The sequence below is a fragment of the Caretta caretta genome, chromosome 3 (genome assembly GCF_965140235.1).
Source record: "Caretta caretta isolate rCarCar2 chromosome 3, rCarCar1.hap1, whole genome shotgun sequence".
Taxonomy (NCBI): domain Eukaryota; kingdom Metazoa; phylum Chordata; order Testudines; family Cheloniidae; genus Caretta; species Caretta caretta.
Genome location: NC_134208.1, coordinates 89,757,930 through 89,771,578, shown reverse-complemented (window position 1 = coordinate 89,771,578; position 13,649 = coordinate 89,757,930). Strand labels below are relative to the sequence as shown.

Below are 13,649 nucleotides of genomic sequence, written 5' to 3'. Positions count from 1 at the left end.
AAATTGGTTAGTCTCTAAGGTGCCACAAGTCCTCCTTTTCTTTTTGCGAATACAGACTAACATGGCTGCTACTCTGAAACCTGTCAAAATAGTATTGTATCTCTATGCAGAGTCCTAGCCTCTGATACCTGTTAGCCTCAAGTGAGCCCTGCCCATATGAAAGTACAGATTGAAATTGCATATGAATCACTACTTAAACACTCCAGTGAATCTGATGTGTGACATTTGATTTGCCAATAAAGCAATTTAAAGTAACTAGAAAGTAATGGTCACCTGAAGTTAAGACCATAACAGACAGTGATTGACTTGCTTGTTCTTCTCTTACAGGGGTCTGTTTACATATAATCTTCCTTTTCCCTTATAATCTCTGCTCATGCTAAGCAATTACTTTGACACATTAATTCCCTCTCTAGGGTGCACTGTCAATTTAAGATGAACAAAAGTAGACTAGGCAAAAATACTAAAACCCTTTTTTCATATAATTTCATTACTAACATTTTAAACAGGCCTGTAGAGATTTATGCTAGGAATTTAAACACCAGTTTAAAATGAAAATACCACTTTGAATTTGGGTGTGTTTTTCTAAGAACTTAAAGTGGATCACAACTAAACATGTGATTAGGTCAGGCTTGACAAAGCCCTGGCTGGGATGACTTAATTGGGTATGGGTCCTGCTTTTGAGCAGGGGGTTGGACTAGATGACCTCCTGAGGTCCCTTCCAACCCTGATATTCTATGATTCTATGTATCTCAGGGGCAAGGATAATAAATGATTATCTTGTTATTCCCTGACGTGCCTGGCACTGCACAATAATGACTGTATACCCAATAACTCTGTATTTGGACCCCCTTTCTATCAGTATTATTCAGTTAGGCTTTAAAAAATCACATTCCTTATGGGGATTCCCATTTGCACACAACCCTTTCTGAACTGTATTAAGAGAATCGTATACAGTTGTGGTAGTGAAGGACTACAAGGGATGTACCTGCTGCTTTCCCTTCCAAAATAGTAGTTTCAATTATATTTCCCCTTCTAGTGACATTTTCTTGGTCTCCCTTGCCTTCAGCCTACTTTGAATCTTTAAGAGGGAATCCTTCCAACTGTCATTGAGCTACATTGAATGGGCACCTACAATTTCCAGATTCACTCTAATATCTAGATGTCACATTACTTTGTATGAAGTGGCTCAGCAGCCATGAAAAAGACCTTGTAATCAAAAGTTTTAAATCAGTATTCATGAAATGAGGACCCTGACCACTTGTTGTCATTAAATATATTATGGTAATAGCACATATAGCAAAGTTTTATATCCGTGAAAAGAAGTAGGTCGATAAAGTCAAGAAACAAACAAACAAAAACTCCCACAAAACAAAATCAACACTACCCGTGGCCCCCATTCAGGAAATCAAGACTATTCAAAAAGTGCAGTTACATTTTAAGCACATTTTAAAACCTACTGAAGTTAATGGGACTTGAACACATACTTTAGGTTGAGCACGTGCTTAAACTCTTTCCCATATCAGGGTTTATGTTAATTAAATGTTATGCCTGAGGATTTTACATACCGAAGTGTAATGAAATTTGAAAATGTGGGTCCCAGTTTAGCCATAAATTGGGCCACACTTGCATATGCTGTACTGTGTATTACAGAATATGTTTTTTACTTTAATACTTTAATATCTATAAGAATATATAATTAGGGATTATCCGTTTGAATTTCCTAACTATTCTGTATGTAAGATATCAACCACAGAGCTACATTGCATTTTGTTTGCATTTGATTTCTTCAATTTATTCTAGTTCTGTTTTGTTTTATAAACAATAGAGGGTTGTGTGTTTATCTTGGGTCATTTGATTTGTAGTAGTAGTTATTTGTGCTGCCAGCCAAAATGCAACACCTTTTTAAGACAGGAAAAAGTAATATGAAATTAAACTCCTGTTTTTATGCCTTTTCAGCCTAAAAATGCTAATCACTCTGTTTACCTTTACTGGAGTGAAATCCCACTGTCCACAGATTTGAAAGGGAAATATGGGTTTACTTATTTAAAAAAATGTAGTTTACATGGTTTGGATGTGTGATGCTCTATTTGGAACCAATATTTAGAATTTTGAGTGGTTCTAATTTCTTTTGCAGGGATGCACCATGTTTAACATGGGATTTCAAAAGTACTGAACAGAACTGGTGCTTTGTCTCCTCCATATTGGTTTGATCAGTGTTTCTGTAAATCAGGGGATTTACAAATTTATGGGTTAATTTGTTTTTCCAGGGTCCATCAAATCAAACAATTACTGTATCAGACTGAAGTATTTTACTAATGCATTCTAGATATTGGCTTTACATTCAGATTCCATATCAAGACCTTCAGGTGGTTAGAATGATCAGAGAGTTGTACATAACACTCATTAATGTATATATAACAATATACAGTTAACCAAAGCAAATATACAGTTTAGCATGAGATCAAGACTGGCCCATCTGCATTTGTTCTTTTTTTAGTTCCTCTTTCTTCATGCTAGAAACATTACTCACACTGTAATGTTTGGTCAATCAAGCAGGATGCTATTATTTTGAAAGCTTCACTATATGTTTTTATTTATTTCCTTAATTCCTTTGGATTACTCTAAGTATTCCGGGTACTAACATAATTTGTTGATGACTCTTTCTGATCTTTTCACTGGTAATTGGCAGATAAGGTATTTTGTTGAATTGGCTAATTATGTATAATATAATAAGTTGATTCCTTCTGGAGAGTCATATAGCATGGTTATCAATAATCTATTTAAGAGGAATTCTTGTGTATATTGACACAAAAGGGTACACAATCCACTTTTCGATAACTCTCTATCACCTTTTAAATCAACGGCAGGGGAGATCGGTAATCTTAGAGGGAGGCTTTTTTCTTTGCCAGGCGCTCAATAATCCCAGTTGAAATCGATGAGCAGTCATCTCATTTTTTCATCAGGTACATTCTTGTCAAATAACTCAATACAATTAGCTAAACTTCGTTTTCAGCATTCCATCTGAGTTGTTATTTGAATAGGTTTTGAAAATCAGAGATGTTATGCATGGGTGGAGTGCTATACAACTGTTTTTAAATTAGCTGCTTTTCATAGCCCATAGTCAGCCACTCAAGCATTTTCTGTGACATGAGGTGGGCATTGTTTTTGCTCATCTATCTCACTGCAGCAGGCCTGAAATGACTGCCAATTAGTCACTTCATAAATCAGCAAGGAACTGGAATTGTGAAGAATCTGTTCAGCATAATTTAGTTAATTAAAAATTAATTTATTTTATTCAGTACAGATAGCATTCATAAATTACAAATCAAGGTTAATCATAAAAACATATATCCCTCTGTAATTCAAAGGGGACTTGGCATCAATTATTTTCAAAGGGCTATTTAAAGATAGTCCTGGTGAATCTATTTTTTAGTAAGGACTCTCTATCAAGCATAACATTCTAGCACCATTGAAATCAACAGGAGTTTTGGCATTGACTGCCATGTGGTCAGGATTTTACTTCAGGTGTTTACGTAGTATCTTCTAATAATGTGTATTGTCCTGTTTGTTTGTTTCTTTCAATAATCTAATACAAGTTGTATCAAAATTCCCCTTTACTTGTTTGCAAAAATAAAGTATGCTATGTTGTATGCTTAGTAGACACAGTGTAACAGTCTTTTCTGCTAATTATTACTGACTGGTAAACTTAATGCTAGAATTTTCTGTCTTTGTTTAGATGGTTTTTTGGACCAGTCACACGAGCAGATGCAGAGAAACAACTGTTGTGCCCTGAAAATCAGGCAGGAGCCTTCCTAATCCGAGAAAGCGAAAGTCAAAAAGGCGAATTCTCTCTTTCAGGTATCACAGTTTTTTACCTTGAGAAATACTGTAAGAGTTTTTCATTTGGCCTGTTTTTCTTTTCTAATTTTCTAAAGTGATAAACTGCATGCATGAGAATGAAATTAAAATCCATAATAATCTCTTGTTCCCAAGAGATACCTAAAAGTTGGCAAGAGCCGTAGGCCTTTACTAACTTTTACTTTATAGTTCTTTATTAATATGCTCAAAATTCAAATTAACTTTCTGTGCTTATTGCTTTTCATTGTTCCAGCTGCCTTGAAATGGGAAATGCTGTCATAATTAAAGAGCCACAAACACATTAGAGTTGTACATCAATGCACCTACTGGTTCAGAGTGGAAATTAAACACATTTTGGCACTTGGCAGATCTATACAGGGTATGAAAACAGTAGAATCTCTAGAATATATCCTTAGTTTTAAACTGATCTTTTTGTGGGATCGGTTGGCAAAACTAGACTTCAGAAACACATGATCAATCTTCAGTGAAAAGTTAGTTGTATCTATGGTGGTACGTTTAATTTTTTTATTTATTCAGGTTTCAGAGTAGCAGCCGTGTTAGTCTGTATTCGCAAAAAGAAAAGGAGTACTTGTGGCACCTTAGAGACTAACCAATTTATTTGAGCATGAGCTTTCGTGAGCTACAGCTCACTTCATCGGATGCATACCATGGAAACTGAATAAGACATTATATACACACAGAGACCATGAAACAATACCTCCTCCCACCCCACTGTCCTGCTGGTAATAGCTTTTACCAGCTATTACCAGGTTTTATAAGCTATTACCAGCAGGACAGTGGGGTGGGAGGAGGTATTGTTTCATGGTCTCTGTGTGTATATAATGTCTTCTGCAGTTTCCACGGTATGCATCCGATGAAGTGAGCTGTAGCTCACGAAAGCTCATGCTCAAATAAATTGGTTAGTCTCTAAGGTGCCACAAGTACTCCTTTTCTTTTTATTTATTCAAGATCCCTCATTCTGGCTTCAAGATATGTGATGGGCTTACTGGTAAAATTTGTACCTGAAAATGGACTGATTACCTACTAAATAGGGAAAAGCACAATTTTACTTACAGCAGCCAACCTTACTTCTTTTTAACGCTAGTCCTAATAGGTAATATGAAATATTATCCCATGGTGGATTTTCTTAGACACCGTTCACCAGATCTGTGATACAAATATAAGCCATGAGAATTACAAGAGAAGACTGTCAGTGGGGGTATAATATTGTATACCTGGAGATGAACTGGAAGCAGCTTTCAAAGTTTTTGCTCACAGAGTAGTCTAGTCACTCTTCAGTACTTGGATTAAATTAGGATGATTCCACCCACTTGATTACATTGGCCCAGTACAGCATTTTGCTGTTACTGGAACGGAGTGCAGTAGAGCTTGCAATATTTTGAGGCATGTGTCAGCATGCTAGGAAAGTGAACAGCTTGTCATCCACATACATTCTGGCTGTGGTAAATCACCTGGAGACAGTTTAGGCTTTAAAGCAAAATCAGAAAGTATCTTGCATCCCTGTCAAGGCTGACAAAGGCAGCAAAATACTGCAACTCCAGCTAAGTATTTCCTAATGATATTGTCCATTTCACGGAGGTTGCTCAGACACCGAGATCAGTGTAAAACAAGGAGAAACTGCACCCTTATGGATCCCAGACTTATGCTTTGGGATGTTTATAAAATGTATAATTACACACATATATAATTATATCCATATAATATGTAACCAGTGAATTATAAGAGAGGAACCTGAATCAAAGCCTAGGATCTGAAAACCCCCACACTTTGAAAAAAGTATGGGTCTGGTTCAGAAGTCTGGGATTCTGACCCATTTCTATTAATTGTGCGATAGTTCAGTATTGTACAACAATACTTCTTTACTGAAGACCTCTACAAAGTGGGATTTGACTATTGCAGGGGAGGAGAGGTGTCAGTTTAGACATAATTTTGAGTCACCTAGAACAAATGTATTTATATTGAGCGGAAACCATGTGAAACTCCTCGTATTTTCAGCTGTTTAACTTTGGTTTGGAGTTTAATTTGTACCTGAAACTCAAAGCAAAACCCCAGAGGATTTGACTCTGCAAAGATCAAAACAAATAAATATATTTGCCCAAGCCCCTGTAACCTGAAATCTATGAGGTTCACACCAATATATAATGGAGCCAAAGATATAAGAAGGAGAGATTAATAGGCAAATCTATTTAGGTGGTAGAGGGTGAAGAGGAAAAAAAACCTTCATTAAAATGAACACATTTCATTTCTAATGTGTCATTGTGGAAAAAACTCACATTTCAAAAATGATTTAGAAGGCAAACAAGACTTTGAATTCAATTTCAATTTTTAATTTTAATGAGAGGTTTTTGTGGGCCACAAAATGTTAAACTGAGACCACATCAAACTTTAGATGGCCATAGAGATCTGTTGCTATCATCCTAACTGCTTGATGTTTGTCATATCTTTTTTTTATTTAAAAAATGCGTATGTTGCAGAAGGAATTTTATGTTGATGATTCTAGCATCTGGTGTAAAAGGCATTAATTTTTAAACATGCCTGTGCCATCGTAGGCATTGCCTCTTTTTAATTAAAAGCCATAATTTAGATGTGCTCAGCTTAATTGAGTGTCACTGCCAATAAAAGCAAGAGGCTTGTCTCTTTTTCTTGAATAATGACATCTGCAAGATTTCCTGCATTAAATGACAATACATTAAAGCACCTGCTATACTTCTATACATACATTTAAAACTCAGATACTCCTGTTGCTACAACCTTCTTTTTAACTATAGACCACAGAAAGCAAATATACCTATCCTCACTAAATTGCATGGAGGTGCTGAATCTGAGTTTGTTGCTTGCCTTCAGACTTGGGCCATGTGGGCTGCCTACCCCCTCTTCCTAGGGATGAACATGGGACTCCCCCTGGTCCCACTGCTGGGAGTGGAAGCAGTCAGGATACATCTGGCAATTATGTGTCTTTTTTGTGCTCCCAGAACAAGGCTGTCTGGTTTCCCGTGGGGCTGGGGGAGAGGAGGAGGATGACATTTGGGCAGAGCAAAGAGTGGGAATGACAGCCAGCTGCAGTCAGTGCAGGCTGGTGGGGAAAAGAATGGTTAGACAAAGGGATAGGTAAGAAGTTGCGCGGTAGTTTTTGAGGTCTGTGCTCTTGCCAAGTTGCTTTTTTATTGTTGTTGGTCTGTATTTGTGAGGCTGTCTTGGTTTAAATTAGAAAGACAATTTTGAGGTCAGAGGTGCGGACTTTTATTTTTCCCAGTGAGTGCTCCCCCACTCCACCCAGAGGCCCCTCCCGTGCTCTGCCTCTTCCCACCCCCACTCCGCCCCTCCCCCGAGGCCCCCGCCCACCGCTTGCTGCTCTCTGCCCTCCCCCAAGCTGAGCACCCACTATTTATTTTCTGTGGGTGCTTGAGCCCCAGAACACCCATGGAGTCGGCACCAAAGGCTGAGGTAATATCTTTTATTGGACTAACTTCTGGTGAGAGAGAGACAGGCTTTCAAGCTAACATGGAGCTCTGCTTCAGGTCCTATATTCAGGCACTGTCTTTCTCTTCCATGTCTGTACACAGCCTAACACACTAATACTCAACTCTGGGGCCTTTAAGATGCTCCAGAATACAAATAAATAATTCCTCAAACATGCAGGTTCTCCACATGAAAGCAAATTTCATGTAGAGAGAATAGGAAATCAATTAAAGTTTTAAGAGGATGGGCAAAAATACTGTCTTGCTTCCCAGTGCAAGAAAGCATTCTCTGGACCCCCTGAAATAGAGAAATAGAACCATAGAAGTAGGAATGATGTTACTTTTCTGATCTGTGAGACAGTCCAGTCCTTGCTTACAGACAGCCCCCCAACCTGAAGCAAATACTCACCAGCAACCACACACCACACAACAAAAACGCTAACCCAGGAACCTATCCTTGCAACAAAGCCTGTTGCCAACTGTGTTCACATATCTATTCAGGGGAGACCATCATAGGGCCTAATCACATCAGCCACACTGTCAGAGGCTCGTTCACCTGCACATCTACCAATGTGATATACGCCATCATGTGCCAGCAATGCCCCTCTGCCATGTACACTGGCCAAACAGGACAGTCTCTACGTAAAAGAATAAATGGACAAAAATCAGACTTATAACAAGAATTATAACATTCAAAAACCAGTCAGAGAACACTTCAGCCACTCTGGACACTCAATTACAGACCTAAAAGTGGCAATTCTTCAACAAAAAAACTTCAAAAACAGACTCCAACCAGAAACAGCAGAACTGGAATTAATTTGCAAACTGGACACCATTAAATTAGGCTTGCATAAAGACTGGGAGTGGATGAGTCATTACACTAACTAAAAACTATTTCCCCATGCTGATTTTCACCCTACTGTTACTCACACCTTCTTGTCAGCTGTTTGAAATGGGCCATCCTGATGATCACTATACAAGTTTTTTTTCTCCTGCTGATCATAGCCCACTTTAACCGATTGGTCTTGTTAAGAGTTGGTATGGTAACCCCCATTTTTTCATGTTCTGTGTATATCTCTCTCTCTTGCTACTGTATTTTCCACTGCATGTATCTGATGAAGTGGGCTTTAGCCCATGAAAGCTTATGCTCAAATAAATTTGTTAGTCTCTAAGGTGCCACAAGTACTCCTTCTTTCTGCTGATACAGACTAACATGCCTGCCACCCTGAAACTTGTTTTAAATGTCACCTAACCGCCCTCTGGTGGCAGTTGTTGGCAATCGCATGTGACAATACAAATATGTATTCCTGGGTAAGGAAGTGTGTGGGTGGTGGGGGATATTCTATTCACTTAAAATTGGATTAATGATCAGAAAAACTCCATGGTAAACTAACCTTTTAATTGACAACATTTGAATTATTCTAACATTTCAGGAACTTATATCAAACATACACACCTGCCTGTGTGTGTATGTATATATAATATAATGAGGGTATGATGGTGTGGTATGAAGCAAAGGCTTTATTAGCATGACAAAAGGGGAAATAAGAGACTTGCCAATATTTAGATCTTCAAATTAGAGATAATGAGTCCCATATACTGTACTACAAGTACACACATTAGGAGGGGAGGGGAAAGGGACTGAGTTATATATTAATTTGCTTTCCCAGTTAAACAAAAATAAAAAAAATGAGGCTCCACATATCTACATTAAATAGACATACTTTGGAATTGCAGTTCCTAAAAAGTGTACTGAGCTTACAAACGGTTTTAAACATGGGGGAAAGGGGATCAAAGAACATCTAGAGCTCTTAAACACATTCCTCTCTATCAGATAAGAACACCCACACATCCTCTCCTTCCTTTGGATTTGGCTCACTACCCCATGCTTAGCAAGTGAGGTTCAGGTTATGGTGACCTCTCAGCTGGCACATATTAAGTACAGTTCTGTTTCCCTTTAGTCATACAATAAGGATAACAACGTTTCATTACCCCTTCATTGAAGATTTAAGGCTTTAGTGATCAATAGCTCCATGTCCAGTTGGCAGCTGGTATCAAGCGGAGTGTCTCAAGGGTCAGTCCTGGGGCCGGTTTTGTTCAATACTTCATTAATGATCTGGAGGATGGCATGGATTGCACCCTCACAAGTTTGCAGGTGACACTAAACTGAGAGGAGTGGTAGATACACTGGAGGGTGGGGATAGGATACAGAGGGACCTATACAAATTAGAGGATTGGGCCAAAAGAAATCTGATGAGGTTCAACAAGGACAAGTGCAGAGTTCTGCACTTAGGACGGAAGAATCCGATGTACTGCTACAGCCTAGGGACCAAATGGGTAGGCAGCAGTTCTGAAGAAAAGGACCTAGGGATTACAGTGGATGAGAAGCTGGATATGAGTCAACAGTGTGCCCTTGTTGCCAAGAAGGCTAACAGCATATTGGGCTGTGTAGATAGGAGCATTGTCAGCAGATCAAGGGACGTGATCATTCCCCTCTATTCAGCACTGGTGAGACCTCATCTGGAGTACTGTGTCCAGTTTTGGGCCCCACACTACAAGAAGGATGTGGAAAAATTGGAAAGAATCCAGCAAAGGGCAACAAAAATGATTAGGGGGCTGGAGCACATGACTTATCGGGAAAAGCTGAGGAAACTGGGATTATTTAGTCTGCAGAAGAGAAGAATGAGGGGGGATTTGATAGCTGCTTTCAACTACCTGAAAGGGGGTTCCGAAGAGGATGGATCTAGACTGTTCTCAGTGGTAGCAGATGACAGAACAAGGAGTAATGGTCTCAAGTTGCAGAGGGGGAGGTTTAGGTTGGATATTAGGAAAAACTTTTTCACTAAGAGGGTGGTGAAGCAATAGAACGGGTTACCTAGGGAGGTGGTGGAATCTCCTTCCTTAGAGGTTTTTAATGCCTGGCTCGACAAAGCCCTGGCTGGGATGATTTAGTTGGGGATTGGTCCTGCTGTGAGCAGGGGGTTGGTGTAGATGACCTCCTGAGGTCCCTTCCAACCCTGATATTCTATGATTCTATGAAATGTTAACCCAAAACAGCCAAAATTGATCACATAGGCAAAGTATGTGTGCCTATGCAAATAAGGACTGCCTGTGAGGTCTTTTCCACTAGTTTATCAATAGATGGCAGGAGAGAAATCATTCAGACCCCTGGCTTACATGCAGTGTGTGTTTGCTTTTAAATGTCTGCCATTTGGAAGTGGCTCTTTGGAATGCTGACACTGATTAACTAAATATTAGAAACAGATGAAATTGCTTTGCTGAATTAGACAATCTTTGGTGTCTTTCATGTCTGAAAGGATGGGAAATATAAGCTGCATAGGGAAAAATGTCTTGCTATGTCTATGTGTCAGATCCTATGGGTCAGAATTTTTCCAATCCAGGTGGCTAAAGTTAGGCTCCTAAATCCACATTTAGGCACCTAAATGTAAGGTGCATTATTTTGAGGAGGACTTATGGGTGGTAGGCACCTTTGTGTCAGGTGAGGGTTTCCCAGTGATCGGGAAATGGTCCCAGGTCCCAGCCACAGGCCTCTGCACAAGTTCTACTCTCCCTCTGAGGGGGTCACACTTCACACCTGGATCAATCACCACACTTAGCAATAGCATAACGTTTTTATCTAACCCAGCCAAAGCCAGGAGTAGATCCAGGTCAGAATCTCTAGCAGGGGCTGCACAAACTCCCTTCCTTCCATCCCCACATGCATGGTTAGATACATAAAGGCTCTGTGATGCACACCACTGCAGTCCGCTCCTTGGGTCACTCCAACTTGTCCATGCAAACTGATGCTGGTGTGAAATGTGAGCTCAGAGTGGTGAGTCTTGTTGTACAGTACGGTTGCCAGGTGTCCAGTTTTCAACCGAACACTCAGTTGAAAAGGGACCCTCCCCAGCCCGGTGAAAATGAGCGAGTGAGTGAGGGTGGGAGAGAGAGCGAGCGACAGAGGGAGGGGGGAAGATGGAGTGAGCAGGACGGGTCCTCGGAGAAGGGGCAGGACAAGGGTGCTTTGTTTTGTTGGGTCAGAAAGTTGACAACCCTATTGTATATTGTATGGCCTCAGCTCTCCTTTCCGGGCTCCAGTATGTGCATCTGAACAAGCACCAGTACAGCAGCTGGCTGTCCTCCAATCAGCTTCGAGTTCAGACTCTGCCCTGGCTCAGCTGTGCTGCTAGCTACTTCTTCTCTTGCTCCTCTTTCTGTGTTCTCTGTCCAAGTCTTTCCAGGGCTGGTTTTCCATCCTGCCCTCATCTGCTCATTGGCTCAAGCCTTCCCAAGTGGTCCATAATCTTGCTTTGGAGCAGCCAATTGGGTTTGCACAGAGTGTGGGGGAACAGGGGATAGGACGGAGAAAGGAAAGGGCTCTCCCAGTCCTACACCTGCCAGGATGTAAACACACTTGTCCCCAGGTGGAGGGCATACCCCCTGGCTTGGCCACCCTCATCATTGTTGTATCAGCTGGGAAGGGGGACCCTCGATCTTTGAGGACTTCAGGGTGCTTCTGCCTCACTGTGCTTGTCCCCTAGCTCCCACTGTAATGTTCAGGTGACTCCTCCCTGCTCTGCTCTTCTCTTGTCTCAGGGCTAGATTTTGGTCCCTCCTGCTTGCCCTGCTCCCATCCTCCTCACTCTGCTCTTCCCCTGCCTCAGGACCAGGATGAGGGACAGGGTGCTTCCAGTGGGGATTCCCCCCCCCATGTGAGCCATCCCAGCAGTGGGAGCCTAATGACTCCTTTCAGCCCTGCCTCCTGGCTACTAGGATTCGGATCTCTTCCCCACACTCTGTTTTGTGGCTCAGGCTGAAAGTGGCAAGGCCTGAACACGTTGCAGTGGACCAGCTTCTCCACTGTATCTGCTGACTCTGCTCTAATCTTGTATTTGGGCCATTTGGGGTATGGGATCCCACAGATGATGGGACCCAGGCTGTGTTCAGTTTGGAGCACCTCTGCTGACTGAACAAGACCAGATTGCCCAGCACTCATGGGCTGGCACCAGCATGTCTGTCAGAACTCTGTTTCTGTCTGTCTTGGGCTTGCAACGTACTAACAGCTGTGATCTGGTTTACCTCACAGAAGTGTTGGTGATGCTCATGGACCTAATCTGAGGCCCCCCCAGACTGTGGCTCCCTGGGATCCCATGGCCATGTCTGTGGGCAGCCAGTGATGCCTCCCAAACATCAGGAAATAGGGGGTGTACTACATGGAGGTGCACACCATGTTGTTATACACATAGGTCACCTGCAACAAGTAGGAAGGCCAGTCTCTCTGCCACATTTCTGCCAAGGTCCTGAGCCCTGCTAGCAGCGTCTGGTTGCCTTGCTTGCAGGGGGCTTTGTATTTTGGGTGGTAGGCTGTCATCCTTAGCTTGTGGCTGCCATACAGAGAGCACAGTTCCCTAAACATCTGTTACTTGAAGGGCATGCCTTGGTCTGTGATCACCGCAGAAGGGTTGCCATAGGGCTGGGCAAAATAGTGCCAGAAGGCTTCTGTGGTTGCTCTGGCCATGATCTCCCTGAGGGGTATGGTGACCAGGAATATGGCATAATGATCCACCATGGTCAGGAAGTCAGATGCACTGCTCCGGCTTGGCTCTGCCTTCATGTGGTCCAGTGCTAACAATTCCAAGGGCACGTGGGTCTCCATCGGCTGGAGCGGGGCCCTATCCCCCACCTCTGGATGAGGCACCTGTGGGACTTATGGGTGTTAGGCACTTTTGCAAATTATGTCCTTAAATATACATTTAGGAACCTGACTTGGGTTACTCTGTTTTTAAAATGTTGGCCATAAGCTATATTGTACTATTGTCTATATTTAGTAGCTGGGAGCTCATATCTCAATTTATTTTTTAGTCTTTGATGGAGCAGTTGTGAAACACTACAGGATCCGACAGGAGGCTGAAGAGGGCTTTTTTCTTAGCAAAAAGAATATTTTTAAAACACTGATTGCTTTTGTTGACCACTACACCAATAACAGCGATGGCCTCTGTGTAAAGCTCGGGAAGCCCTGTATAAAGGTAAAGTTAATTTTATATTGTGCAAAATATATATTTTCAAACTAAGCTGCTGGTTATCAGATGCTAGGTTGCAAAATGATGACCTGATTCTTTGATGAAGTTGCGTGGACAGCAGAACAGTTTCATTCTTGGAGCTGACACATTCATAATAAAATACCCTGACATTTTGAACAAATAATTGTGTGGCTGCAGGAAAAGAATGTGCCAACTTGTGATTTATGAATAGTTCTGTATATTGAGATAAAATCACCAAGTTCATAACTCTAGATGTCTATAAGTATTACTG

The 13,649-nt window shown here is 41.3% G+C and overlaps 1 protein-coding gene across 1 annotated transcript in view; it reads left to right on the top strand.

Annotated features, from left to right (window-relative positions):
* The window catches only part of FRK (fyn related Src family tyrosine kinase), a 75,136-nt gene that overhangs the window by 32,030 nt on the left and 29,457 nt on the right, over positions 1–13,649 (top strand). The window contains exons 2-3 of the mRNA XM_048844738.2: positions 3,737–3,858; positions 13,200–13,363. Coding sequence (XP_048700695.1) covers positions 3,737–3,858; positions 13,200–13,363 — 286 coding nt within the window. The remainder of the gene's footprint in view (positions 1–3,736; positions 3,859–13,199; positions 13,364–13,649) is intronic.